This window comes from Salmo salar, chromosome ssa17, assembly GCF_905237065.1.
Source record: "Salmo salar chromosome ssa17, Ssal_v3.1, whole genome shotgun sequence".
NCBI lineage: Eukaryota > Metazoa > Chordata > Actinopteri > Salmoniformes > Salmonidae > Salmo > Salmo salar.
The window spans coordinates 13,355,776-13,369,920 of NC_059458.1; the positions used below are offsets into that span (position 1 = coordinate 13,355,776).

At 40.8% G+C, this 14,145-nt stretch overlaps 1 protein-coding gene and 1 long non-coding RNA gene across 3 annotated transcripts; both read right to left on the reverse strand.

Annotated features, from left to right (window-relative positions):
- Positions 1-3,586: 3,586 nt before the first annotated feature.
- Positions 3,587-9,710, reverse strand: LOC106575243 (uncharacterized). 2 transcript variants are annotated; one of them, XR_006759974.1, is made up of 4 exons: positions 9,649-9,710; positions 9,341-9,425; positions 4,064-4,174; positions 3,587-3,816 (listed from the first exon to the last, which is right to left on the reverse strand). It is a non-coding gene; the product is annotated as an uncharacterized lncRNA (long non-coding RNA). The 2 variants fall into 2 exon arrangements; XR_006759975.1 differs by having other exon boundaries at positions 9,341-9,429; positions 9,649-9,682.
- Positions 9,711-12,309: 2,599 nt separating this feature from the next.
- LOC106575194 (phospholipase A2 inhibitor 31 kDa subunit) lies at positions 12,310-13,640 on the reverse strand. The gene is made up of 4 exons (XM_014151528.2): positions 13,380-13,640; positions 13,086-13,164; positions 12,773-12,883; positions 12,310-12,532 (listed from the first exon to the last, which is right to left on the reverse strand). The coding sequence occupies exons 2-4, from the start codon at positions 13,135-13,137 to the stop codon at positions 12,429-12,431; spliced, it is 267 nt and encodes an 88-aa protein (XP_014007003.1). The 5' UTR covers positions 13,138-13,164; positions 13,380-13,640; the 3' UTR covers positions 12,310-12,428.
- Between the last annotated feature and the right edge of the window lie 505 nt (positions 13,641-14,145).

Here is a 14,145-nt window from a genome sequence, read left to right on the forward strand (position 1 = left end):
AAAGAACGATAGCAAACATTTTTATGTAAAAATTATTTCATACTCCACATTTAGGGGGCCACAAGGGGTCCAAAATTGTTGTCACAGGGGCACTGCCCCCCCTTCCCCCCCCAGAACCGCCCCCCCCAGAACCGCCCCTGATTATAACATCAACAAACATACACAAACAATATAAAAACAAGATTTCACTGATCTTAATGTAGCAGATTATGAGACATTGGGGAAGAGAGAAATTAGAGTGAGTGGAACCTTGATTTGTGGCTTTCTCACATTTGATCTGAAATAATTCATTCCAATAACCAAGTGATAAATGAGACCTCTCCACACACAGCTTCATTAGGAGTGTCTGGGCGACACCGGTAACACTGGGCGACACCGGTAACACTCTCCTACACCTAGACAATACAGTACCACAAACTCAGTTTTTAAATATTTTTTTGTAAAACTTTAATATTGTGTTCTTATATATCAGTATATTGTATATTCACTGAATCAATTAGGTTGTTAATACAGTTCACAAACACTATACAGCATGTTATTGTCATGAACACAGAGTGGAAGAGTTTCAATGTTGTTTTGAAGTTATTTCCGGAACATTCTATTCACTCACATACCACAAATAGAACGCATCAGAAGAAGGAAAGATATAGCCACGACTCTCATCTTCACTGCTTAACCAAACACAGGATAGTCCGAGATATTTTCATTACAAGGTATTTTAGAATGGCTATGTAATTGTCACCTACAGAATGTAATAATCTAATAAAATAAAAGTTATTGTGCTTCACATGTGTATGTGGAACTCTAGTGTTAACTCAGTGCTGTCCTCATATACGTAAACTGTATTTTCACTGTTACGTAAATACAACTTTATCACTGAAGTTCCTGATAAAGATGGTGTAGTGTTCTGGGAATTGTGACACGGCAGGCTGCCATGGGAATTGTTCTAGGAATGCCACCTGGATCTTTCCCACTTGGTCACTATAGTAACAGCATTGCAGCTCAAGCCTTGGGTGGTGGCAAATAGTGCTGCTCAGTGCTCATGTTTTATGCCATCAACTTACCTGACCAATCACATGCTAAAGAGTCAGATGATATCTGTATAAGCCCATCTATTTTATCAAACTGAATCATGCTTTCAAGTTAAAGCTGACATCAATAAACTAATGCAAACTGTTGGGGAACAAAGAAACTTTTATTTTGTAACTACTTCACAACAGTAACGGATGGTAAATGGACTACATATGTGGTACTCTTGCGGTGCCAGACATCATACCAAATTATAGAATCAACTATGGTGGTCAACGGTTGTCTCAGTTGCATAGGTCAGAGGAACAGCACCTGACATGAATGTTCTCACTCTCGTCTCCAAACATCCGGCATTCTGACATCTGCATGCATCTCTTGAATGTTGAGAGAGGATTGAAAATACCAGATACCTAAGAAAAATAACCTGGGCCTGTATTTATAAAGCATCTCAGAGTTCTGATCCAGGAATAGGTCCTTCGTGTTCATATAGTCTTATTCGTTATGATCGAAAAGGCAAAACTGATCCAAGATCAGCACTCCTGCTCCAAAATGTGTGTGTTTTACTGATCATTTAAAACTTGTAGGTCGCACAGATGAAGCACAAGGTAAAGTGGCCAAGTGAAGGAGGGAGCTACATATGAAGTGAGTGTTTCAATGTGATTCTAGCGCAGATGTTTTTTTTCTCTCTTTGGCAGGTCTCCAGTGTGTCCCAGCTATGGTCTCCACAGCCACTGTCAAGACGTTTGTTTCACCTTAGGCCCTCTCCTGGAAATACAGTAGACCAGCATTATCTCTGGTGTAGTTTAGTAGTTTGGTAAACCTGACTGAATGCTTCACGTTTAACAATGGTGAAAACATTTGTTTAGTAGCTTGATTAAACCTGACTGAATGCTGCATGTTAAACAATGCTGAAAAAATGATTTCACAATGGTTCAGTCTGGTTAATAACCAGGCAAGTATTCAGTGAGACAGTTTATGATACCTAGTAAGACACAGAGTACTCTTTTTGGGTAGACTCGCCATAGCTTAAAGCCAGCAGCAGGAGAAGGAGAGAAACACACACCACTTTCATCTTTCCTTCTCGTCAGGTGTCTTTTGAGCTGTCATTTTAACGATAGAACATATGTCATCAACGAGTGCTTAGTGTGACTAACGTATACAGTTGGTCCTGTCCCGGCGCTTCACATGCAGGCTTGTGTATAATGATAGACATGGTGAAACCCAAGTAGCACAATTTAATTGAGACAAATATTTGTCACACTTTACAACTTTTTAAGCATTTTAGCGTTTGTGTTTGTTCTCGTAGCGATTTCGACGCTTTTTTATAGTGTGTTGTTGTTATGAGCAATAAATAGTGAAGTAGTTGAAGGTAGGCTACAACTCAAACAGAATCTCTGACCTGGTTAAGTTTCCTTTCTTTTTCTTTCTTTCTGGTCCAATAAATTGTATTTTGATTCTAGCTTTCCTTTCCCTGCTCCTCACCATATGTCATGAAGCAGCTAATATACTTGAATCTATTCTGTGATATTCATTAGGCAATGTTCTATTTATTCAGGTTTAGCACAGAATTTCCCAGATGTCCTCTTGTCTGGATCTGAATATCAGAATGGGAATTCCTGGAATTTCAGAAGAGATTACGCAAGACAAGAAAGTTTACAGCGATCAGTGCCACAAAACCGTGACTGTTCCAGATCTGGGCTGAAAATCGTTATGTTTTGTAGTTTACTTGAAAATACAAATAGTTTTAAAAAGTTGTCATTTTTGGGATCTGTATTCAAATAGTTGTAGGAACCTCCAAAGTAACTATTTGCTCCACCGGATTAACTTTCCACAACGCAGTTATTCAAGGTCTGCTCTGTTCCACATTGGGACATTCAACATTGGGACAGAGTGTGTAATGACAATTTTAAGCTGAATGGAGTCTAGTTTTGTCACGTCCTGGCCAGTATAAGGGTTAATTAGTATTGTAGTTTGGTCAGGACGTGGCAGAGGGTATTCGTTTTATGTGGTTCGGGGTGGTGTGTTTGTTAAAAGGGTGTTTGATTTAGTATTTCCGGGTTTTGGTTTATGTTTAGGTATTTCTATGTTTAGTCTAGTGTGTCTGGTTCTATGTTGAGTTAATTGGGGTTGGACTTCCAATTGAAGGCAGCTGTTTGGTGTTGCCTTTGATTGGAAGTCCTATATTAGTTGGGTGTGTTTGTCTTGTATTTTGTGGGTGATTGTTCTGTGTTTAGCCTAGTGCCTTACCAGACTGTCAGTTTGTCAATCGTTCGTGTTTTTTTGTTATTTTTGTACATTCGTTTTTTGGAAGTTAATAAACAAGATGAGCATACACATACCTGCTGCGTTTTTGTCCTCAATTTCCAACGACAAGCGTGACAAGTTTATATCTGATAAATCATATACAAGTCATATACAGGACTAGTTTATAGCCTATATGATGTATTACCCAGTACCACCACTAAAAATCTAAACTTGCTCAGTGCAGTGCTCATGTTTCACCTGGCTAATCGCAGGTTAATTCTGTCAAACATAAATAATAATTAAATGCAAACTATTTGGAACAAAGAAGCAAAAGCACAACTTTATTTCTGTTACTTCTTGACAGTTTCAATCATGTGCATTGATTAGTACAATTAATGGACTGTACAGTATACAGTATGGTAGACAGAGGATGTGTCTCTCAGTTGCATTGGTTGGTGGTGCAGCAATAGGCATCAATGTCCTTGTTGCTTCCCATCAACATGCATTCTGACATCTTCATGCATCTCTTGAAGTATGAGATAGCTGTGGAGAGAGAGAAGCGAGACAGGATAAAACACCAGATACAGAAGACACAAACCAGCACATTTTCTTGATTGGATAAAGCAAACGTTTTCCTTAGATGCCAATCAAAAGGATCCAATATTTGGTGTTTTACCAATTGGTTACTGATCCTAGGGTTAAACACAGTAAAGTGCCTAGTGAAGGGATATATACAGATGAAACTCAGGGAATACTGCCTAGTGAAGGGGATAATAGATGCAGTACGTACGAAGTGGGTACTTGAATATGACCAATGCACAGGTGTCATGGTCAATACGGCAGGTCTCCACTGTGTTACTGCAGCCATTGCCAATACATCGGTTGCATCTCAGGCCCTCTCCTGGAAAAACCAAAGAACAGCATCATCTCTCTTGTATTGGAGTGAATCTGGTTATTCATTGTGTAAAATGATAGAATGGAGATTAGAATAAGCAATCTAGCTTTAATCTGGTACATGTGTTTATTTGGCATTGTCCCTGTCAAATAAAGATTTAAAACTAGATGGTAATTGTACATAAAGTTTAATTGGTGGGAGTCCAGTGAATGTAACACAACAATCAACAGTGAAAAGAAGGAAGCCTGTACAGAATACAAATATTCCAAAACATGCATTCTGTTAGCAATAGGGCACTAAATTAAATATGCAAAAAATGCGGCAATGAAGTTAATGTCCTGAATACAAAGCGTTACTGTATGTTTGTGGTAAATCCAACACAAAATATCACTGAATACCACTCTTCATATTTTTAAGCATGGTGGTGGCTGCACCATGTTATAGGTATGTTTGTCTTCGGGCAAGGACTAGGGAGTTTTTCAGTGTAAAAATAAACGTAATAGAGCTAAGCACAGGCAAAATCCTAAAGGAAAACCTGGTTGAGTGCTTTCCAACAGACCCTGGGAGACAAATGTACCTTTCAGCAGGACAATAAACTAAAACACAAGGCCAAATATACACTGGAGTTGCTTACCAAGACGACATTGAAAGTTCCTGAGTGGCCTAGTACATTTTTTGACTGAAATTGGCTTGAACATGGCTGTCTAGCAATGATCAACAACCAACCTGACAGTGCTTGTAGATTTTTTTAAAGAATAATGTGCAAGTATTGTACAATCCAGGTCTGCAAAACTCTTAGAGACTTACCCAGAAAGACTCACAGATCTAATCACTGCCAAAGGTGATTCTAACATGTATTGACTCATGGGGTTGAATAGTATTGTAAATGAGATATTTCTGTATTTAATTTTCATTAAACTTGCTAAAATGTCTGAAAACTTGTTTTCACTTTGTCATTATGAGGCATTGTGTGTAGATGGGTGAAATAAAATATATATTTAATACATTTTGACAGTAACACAACAACAGTGGAATAAGTCAAGGGACATGAATACTTTCTGAAGGCACTGGAGTAAAATGATTGGTTTGATTACTTTGATAGACTACTATATCAACCATATTATATTGGATTGTGGGGCAGCTATATCACAAAAATGTCTAAACTACAGTTGTTGCGTGTGAAAACTAAAAGAAGAAAGACAGATGGGAATAAAAGGCAGGATCATGTGGACAACACACTTAGGAAAGTAAAGCAACTCTAAATCATTCACGCTGTGGGTTTCAGATAAGTAGATGCACAATTTTCTTTTGTAAAATGTTCAGTGTGAATGAAGTTTGATTTTAGTTGACTGATTATATAATGATTAGAAAGTTAAGCTATTATTTGGAGGGAGAAATGAGATGACAGCTCTTTAAAAGTATTTTTGTGGTAGTTGAAGAACTACGTAGAATAGGTTCGTATTCAGACCTACTGATAGCTAGCTGAAGTTGTATCTATATTAAATAAACTCTTTAGGCTAACAGTGATCACTGAAAAGTACATATCCGGAAGAAAATGTGCTGTGTTTGCTAGCATGTTTCAAAGTATGTATGGTTTTGAAATACATTATAAACTCAGCAAAAAAAGTGACGTCCCTTTTTCAGGACCCTGTCTTTCAAAGATAATTCGTAAAAATCAAAATAACTTCACAGATCTTCAATTGTAAAGGGTTTAAACACTGTTTCCCATGCTTGTTCAATGAACCATAAACAATTAATGAACATGCACCTGTGGAACGATCATTAAGACACTAACAGCTTACAGACGGTAGGCAATTAAGGTCACCGTTATGAAAACTTAGGATACTAAAGAGACCTTTCTACTGACTCTGAAAAACACCAAAAGAAAGATGCCCAGGGTCCCAGCTCATCTGCGTGAACGTGCCTTAGGCATGCTGCAAGGAGGCATGAGGACTGCAGATATAGCCAGGGCAATAAATTGCAATGTCTGTACTGTGAGATGCCTAAGAGAGTGCTACAGGGAGACAGGACGGACAGCCGATCGTGCTCGCAGTGGCAGACCACGTGTAACACTTGCACAACACCTGCAGGACAGGTACAGGATGGTAACAACAACTGCCCGAGTTACACCAGGAATGCACAATCCCTCCATCAGTGCTCAGACCGTCCACAATAGGCTGAGAGAGGCTGGACTGCGGGCTTGTAGGACTGTTGTAAGGCAGGTCCTCACCCGACATCACCGGCAACAATGTTGCCTATGGGCACAAACCCACCATCGCTGGATTAGACAGAACTGGCAAAAAGTGCTCTTTACTGATGATTTGCGGTTTTGTCTCACCAGGGGTGATGGTCGGATTCGCGTTTATCGTCGAAGGAATGAGCGTTACACCGTTACACCAAGGCCTGTACTCTGGAGGGGGATCGATTTGGAAGTGGAGGGTCCATCATGGTCTGGGGCGGTGTGTCACAGCATCATCGGACTGAGCTTGTTGTCATTGCAGGCAATCTCAACACTGTGCGTTACAGGGAAGATATCCTCCTCCCTCATGTGGTACCCTTCCTGCAGGCTCATCCTGACATGACCCTCCAGCATGACAATGCCGCCAGCCATACTGCTCATTCTGTGCGTGATTTCCTGCAAGACAGGAATGTCAGTGGTCTGCCATTGCCAGCGAAGAGCCCGGATCTCAATCCCATTGAGCACGTCTGGGACCTGTTGCATCTGAGGGTGAGGGCTTGGGCCATTCCCCACAGAAATGCCTTGGTGGAAGAGTGGGGTAACATCTCACAGCAAGAACTGGCAAATCTGGTGCAGTCCATGAGGAGGAGATGCACTGCAGTACTTAAAGCAGCTGGTGGCCACACCAGATACTGACTGTTACTTTTTATTTTGACCCCGACCCCCCCTTTGTTCAACGACACATTATTCAATTTCTGTTAGTCACATGTCTGTGGAACTTGTTCAGTTTATGTCTCAGTTGTTGAATCTTGCTATGTTCATACAAATATTTACACATGTTAAGTTTGCTTAAAATAAACAGTGGACAGTGAGAGGACGTTTCTTTTTTTGCTGAGTTCTGTAGTGGTAGTGTCTGCACTAGTAATGGTGGTACTGTAACTGGTTATAGTTGACAAAGTAGGGTAAAGGAAAAGTTAGGATAGCCTGAACATGTGAAAATTGGTTTGGTGTATCTAGCTTCAACGGTTCAAGAGTTACTGTTGGTGGGTTATTTTATACAAATTTATATAGTTAGTTAATAAAATAATTAGAATTTAGGATAGCCTGAACATGTGAAAGTTAGTTTGGTGTATGTAGTTTGAACAGTTAAAGAGTTGCTGTTGGTGAGTTATATTATGCTAATTTATGCAATGGTATATAGTTAATTCAAGTTTTAAGTAATTTGAAGTTAGGATAGCCTGAACATGTGAAAATTGGTTTGGTGCTGTGACGATCGTCGAAAGGAGGAGACCAAGGTGCAGCGTGGTAAGTGCTCATGTTCAGTATTTATTATAACTCAGAACACTAAATCAAAATAATAAACGGAAAACGAACGTCACGTTCTGCAGGCTTACTGAGCTGTACAAAGACAAGATCCCACACTGAAGGAGGGAAAAGGGCTGCCTAAGCATGATTCCCAATCAGAGACAACGATAGACAGCTGCCTCTGATTAGGAACCATACTCGGCCAAAACAAAGAAATACATCACATAGAATGCCCGCCCCACACCCTGTTCTAACAAAATAGAGAAATAAAACGTCTCTCTCAGGTCAGGGCGTGACAGTACCCCCCCGCAAACCTGAACCTATAGGGGAGGGTCCGGGTGGGCATCTACCCATGGTGGCGGCTCCGCTTCGGGGCGTAGCCCCTGCTCTGCCCACTGATCCCTACGCTTTTGTGCCACCGGACCGTGGATCGTCGGAGAACCGGACCGTAGATCATCGCCGGAGGCTCCGGGCTGCAGGCCCTCAGGAGGTTCCGGGCTGGGGACCGTCGCTGCAGGTTCCATGCCATGAATCATCACTGCAGGCTCCGCGCCATGGATCACCACTGGAGGCTTTGTGCCATGGATCATCAACACAGGCTTCTTACGTGGAGCCGGAACAGGTCTCACCGAACTGGGGACTGTCGCCGGAAACTCTGGACTGGGAACTGTCACCAGAGGCCTGATGCGTGGGGCTGGCACAGGTGGCGCCAGACTGGTAACATGCACCTCAGGGCGAGTACGGAGAGCAGGAACAGGACACACCGGACCGGACCGGAGAGACTCATTGGAGGCCGGGTGCGTGGAGCAGGTACAGGTGGAGCCAGACTGGTAACACGCCCCTCAGGGTGAGTACGGGGAGCTGACTCAGATGGCACCAAACTGATAACACGTTCCTTTGGGAAAAATCCGTGCATCCTCCACCAACGCAACAACGCTCCCATATCTATCTTCTCCTGGATTGACTCTGGTCCCCTCCTCAGGTCCGTCGACTGCTCCATGTGCCCCCCCCCCAAAAAAAATAAATGTATCTTGGGGTTTCTGTGGCCTTCCTTCCCGACTTCGTAGCTGTCCCTCCTTCGCTGCTTCCGCCTGCTTCCCTGGCAGGCTCTTGTCTCCTGCCACTATTCCTTCCAAAGTCCAGGATATACTCCTCCTAATCTTCTCAAAAGTCCACTGGTCCATACCACGCTGCTTGGTCATATTGTGATGGGATCTTCTGTGACGGTTGTTGTAGGATGAAGCGGACCAAAGTGCAGCGTGATTATCGTTCCACATATTTTATTGAACTGTGAAACTTCGCAATACATACAAAATAAACTGAATGAACAAAAACAACAAACCGTGACGAAGAGTTATCATACACTTACTCAGAATCAATCTCCCACAAACCCAGGTGGGAAAAACACCTACTTAAGTATGATCTCCAATTAGAGACAACCATGACCAGCTGCCTCTAATTGGAGATCATCCCAAACAAAACCCAACATAGAAATACAAAACTAGAACATAACAACATAGACAATCTAAACTAGAAAAAAAAAACTGTCACGCCCTGACCTACTCTACCATAGAAAATAACAGCTTTCTATGGTCAGGACGTGACAGGTGCATCTTGCTTGAACGATTCAAGAGTAACTGTTGGTGAGTTATTATATGCTAAAATAAGACCTTGTTGGGCAGACTCACCAAAGCTACATGCCAGCAGCAGGAGAAGGAGAGAAAAACATACAGCTTTCATCTTTCCTCTGTTGTTCTTCAGGAGTCTTTAGATCTGTCTTCCAACAATATAAAGTGCATCATCAAAGACTCCCTTTATATGGTGGGATTATGCTATGTCCAACAATTACAACATGTACTGTAAGTCTATGTAGGTCTACCTCTTATATACTTTAAATGTGCAGAAACATTCTGAAACCAACCATTTCACAACCCAAGTAGCACAATATCATGAGACAAAGTTATGAAGAGCAATAGATTGTGGAGTAGTTGCTCACCTGATTGTACTTCCTTTAGATGTGTGTTGAGCTCTCTTTTACTTTACTTTCCTCTCCTTCTCTTTTTATACAGCATAATATGCTAATAAAGCTGCTATCTATGAGTCACTTGTGTGAGATAATGGCAATATTTACTCAGGTTTAGTAGTTCCCTTAGCCTACTCGATATACAGTAGCAAGAAAAAGTATGTGAACCCTTTGGGATTACCTGGATTTCTGCATATATTAGTCATACAATTTGATCTGATGTTCATCTAAGTCACAACAATAGGCAAACACAGTCTGCTTAAACTAATAACACACAAACAATTATACGTTTTCATGTCTTTATTGAATACATCATTTAAACATTCACAGTGTAGGTTGGAAAAAGTATGTGAACCCCTAGGCTAATAACTTTTCCAAAAGCTAATTGGAGTCAGGAGTCAACTAACCTGGAGTCCAATTAATGAGACTAGATTGGAGATGTTGGTTAGAGCTGCCTAGCCCTATAAAAAACACTCACAAAATGTGCATTTCCTATTCACAAGAAGCATTGCCTGATGGGACCCATGCCTCGAAACGAAAGAGGTCTCAGAAGACCTAAAATTAAGAATTTTTGACTTGCCTAAAGCTGGAAAGGGTTACAAAAGTATCTCTAAAAGCCTTGATATTCATAAAGTCCACGGTAAGACAAATTGTCTATAAATAGAGAAAGTTCAGCACTGTTGCTACTCTCCCTAGGAGTGGCCATCCTGCAGTCCAAAGATGACTACAAGAGCACAGTGCAGAATGCTCACTGAGGTTAAGAAGAATCCTAGTGTCACGGTTGTCGTCGGGAAAGGAGGACCAAAACGCAGCAGGAATGTGGATGCTCATCTTGATATTTATTGAAACCAAGAAAACACCAAAATAACAAACGACGAAGAACTCACGAACAACCAAACAGTCTTGTAAGGCTCACACACACAAAACAAGAGACAATCTCCCACAAACACTAAACCAAACACATACCCATATATAGGACTCTCAATCAGAGGCAACGAGAAAGCACCTGCCTCCAATTGAGAGTCCAACCCCCCATTAACCTAAACATAGAAATACAACTAACTAGACTAAACATAGAAATACATTAACAAGGAACAGTGCCCAAAAACCCCAGAATACCTAAATCAAATACCCTTCTACAAAAAACACCACCCCGAACCACATAAAACAAATACCCTCTGCCACGTCCTGACCAAACTACAATAACAAATAACCCTTATACTGGTCAGGACGTGACACCTAGAGTGTCAGCTAAAGACTTATAGAAATCTCTGGAACATGGTAACATCTCTGTTGACAAGTCTACAATATGTAAAACACTAACAAGAATGGTGTTCATGGAAGGACACCACGGAAGAAGCCACTGCTGTCCAAAAAAAACATTGCTGCAAGTCTGAAGTTCTCAAAAAAGTGCACCTGGATGTTCCACAGCGCTCCTGGCAAAATATTCTGTGGACTGATTAAACTAAAGTTGAGTTATTTGGAAGGAACACACAACACTATGTGTGGAGAAAAAATAGGCACAGCACACCAACATCAAAACCTCATCCCAACTGTAAAGTATGGTGGAGGGAGAGTCATGGTTTGGGGCTGCTTTGCTGCCTCAGGGCCTGGACAGCTTGCTATCATCGACGGAAAAATGAATTCCCAAGTTTATCAAGACATTTAGCAGGAGAATGTAAGGCTAACTGTCCGCCAATTGAAGCTCAACAGAAGTTGGGTGATGCAACAGAACAACGATCTAAAACACAGAAGTAAATCAACAACAGAATGGCTTCAACAGAAGAAAATACGCTGTCTGGAGTGGCCCAGTCAGAGTCCTGACCTCAATCCGATTTAAAATGCTGTGGCATGACCTCGAGAGCGGTTCACACCAGACATCCTTAGAATATTACTGAACTGAAACAGTTTTGTAAAGAGGAATGGTCCAAATTTCCTCCTAAACGTTGTGCAGGTCTTATCCGCAACTACAGAAAACGGAGGGTCAACCAGTTATTAAATCCAAGGGTTCACATACTTTTTCCACCCTACACTGTGAGTGTTTACACGGTATGTTCAATAAAGACATGAAAACGTATAATTGCTTGTGTTATTAGTTTAAGCAGACTGTGTTTGTCTATTGTTGTGACTTAGACTCAAACTGTATGACCAATTTATGCAGAAATCCAGGTAATTCCAAAAGGTTCACATACATTTTCTTGCAAATATACTTTTTGAAGCAGTTGCTTTCTCAGATCTGTATTCAAATAGTTAAACAAAAGTAGTTACTTTCTCAGATCTGTATTTAAATAGCTTAGAAAAGTAGTCAATTTCACTGAATAATTTTTACTTTCCACAAAGCACAGTTAAAACTATAGTTATCCATGGTCTGCTCTGTTCCACATGTGGACATTCCACATCGGGACAGAGTGTGTAATGATCATTTTAAGATATCAAACCCTCAACAGAACAACTACATGTAGTCTATATTTTCTGTGGAGGTATTGGGTAATACTTAATATAGGCTGTATATGACTTGTATTTGACTTATCATGTATAAACTGAACTTGCTCAGTGCAATGGTCATGTTTCAGGCCATCACCTGGCTAATCACATGTTAATTATGTCAAACATAAATAATAAATAAATGCTAACTGTTTGGAAAAAAGCACAACTTTATTTCTGTTACTTCTTGACAGTTTCAATCATGTGCATTGATTAGTACAATTAATGGACTGTACAGTATACAGTATGGTAGACAGAGGATGTGTCTCTCAGTTGCATTGGTTGGTGGTGCAGCAATAGGCATCAATGTCCTTGTTGCTTCCCAGCAGCATGCATTCTGACATCTTCATGCATCTCTTGAAGTATGAGATAGCTGTGGAGAGAGAGAAGCGAGACAGGATAAAACACCAGACACAGAAGACAAACCAGCATATTTTCTTGATTGGATAAAGCAAACGTTTTCCTTAGACGTCAATCAAAAGGATCCAATATTTGGTGTTTTACAAATTGGTTACTGATCCTAGGGTTAAACACAGTAAAGTGCCTAGTGAAGGGATATATACAGATGAAACTCAGGGAATACTGCCTAGTAAAGGGGATAATAGATACGTACGGAGTGGGGGCTTGAATAACACCGTGCCGCATGTGTCATGGTCAAAACGGCAGGTCTCCACTGTGTTTCTGCAGCCTTTGCCAACACAACGGTTGCATTTCAGACCCTCTCCTGGAGAAAACAGAAGAACAGCATTATCTCTGTTGTATTGGAGTGTGTCTGGTTATCCATTGTGTAGACTGGGAGACTGGAGAATAAAGAATGGAGATGAGAATAAGCAAGCAAGCTTTAATCTGGTACATGTGTTTATTTGGCATTGTCCCTGTCAAATAAAGACATGAAATAAGATGAAGACCTTGATGGGCAGACTCACCAAAGCTACATGCCAGCAGCAGGAGAAGGAGAGAAAAACATACAGCTTTCATCTTTCCTTTCTTCGGGAGTCTTTTGATCTGTCGTTCCAACAATAGAAAAAAGGCATCACCAAAAACTCCCTCTATGCGGTGGGATTATGCGATGTTCAACAATTGCAACATGTAGGTCCACGTAAGTCTGATTTATTTGAAATGTGCAGAAACATTCTGAAACCAATCATTTCACAACCCCAGTAGCACAATATCATGAGACAAAGTTATTAGGAGCTGTAGATAGTAGAGTAGTTGCTCACCTGATTGTACTTCCTTTAGGTGTGTTGAGCTTCCTTGACTCTCCTGTCCTTCTCCTTCTCCTTTTATACAGCATAATATGCTAATAAAGCTGCTATCTATGAGTCACTTGTGTGAGATATTGGGCAATGTATTTACTCAGGTTTAGCACAAACAGTGCCCTATGTCTCTCTGTAAATAAATGGAAATTCACGGATTTCACGAGACAAAGGTTTGCAGTGTCGTGTTCCATACTGGGACATTCCACATTGGGACAGAGGGTTAAGAGAATTTCGAAACATTAAAGCTCAACAAAACAACTGACTGGTGTGCAAAGTTTATGTAAGAGGTGGTATTGGATGATGAATCATCTTATGTAAACAAGTTCTTATGACATTTAGACATATGTTGAAACCAGGAACAAAAGATTAAAATATCATTTTGCAATACTGAATGTATTTCATTGCCATTTGAACTGGGCTCCAGCCACATGCATACCAATGATACAGAAGATGAGTAGAGACAAGAAATGTCACCATGTCATTGGATTTAGGTTAAAAGCTGGGTGATAAAAAGAGGAAATGCCCTTACGTTGATGACCTTTTTCAAACCCAATCAGTATTCTATGTTGATTCAACGTCATCACATAGATTTTTGTGGGGTTATAATGACATGGAAACAACATTGACTCAACCAGTTTTTGTCCAGTGGGTAATGACTTTCGACTGAGCGATAATCTTGTAGGCCTACCTAGTAAATAGATTTCGTGTTGTGTGTGTGTGTGTGTGT

Excerpts from the sequence above, each read along its gene's own strand:
- LOC106575194 (XM_014151528.2), bottom strand. The coding sequence starts at position 13,137 with ATGAAAGCTGTATGTTTTTCTCTCCTTCTCCTGCTGCTGGCATGTAGC. Across the intron at positions 12,884-13,085 it reads GCTGCTGGCATGTAGCTTTG|GAGAGGGTCTGAAATGCAAC; the intron begins GTGAGTCTGCCC and ends TGTTTTCTCCAG. Across the intron at positions 12,533-12,772 it reads GTTATTCAAGCCCCCACTCC|CTATCTCATACTTCAAGAGA; the intron begins GTACGTATCTAT and ends CTCTCTCCACAG.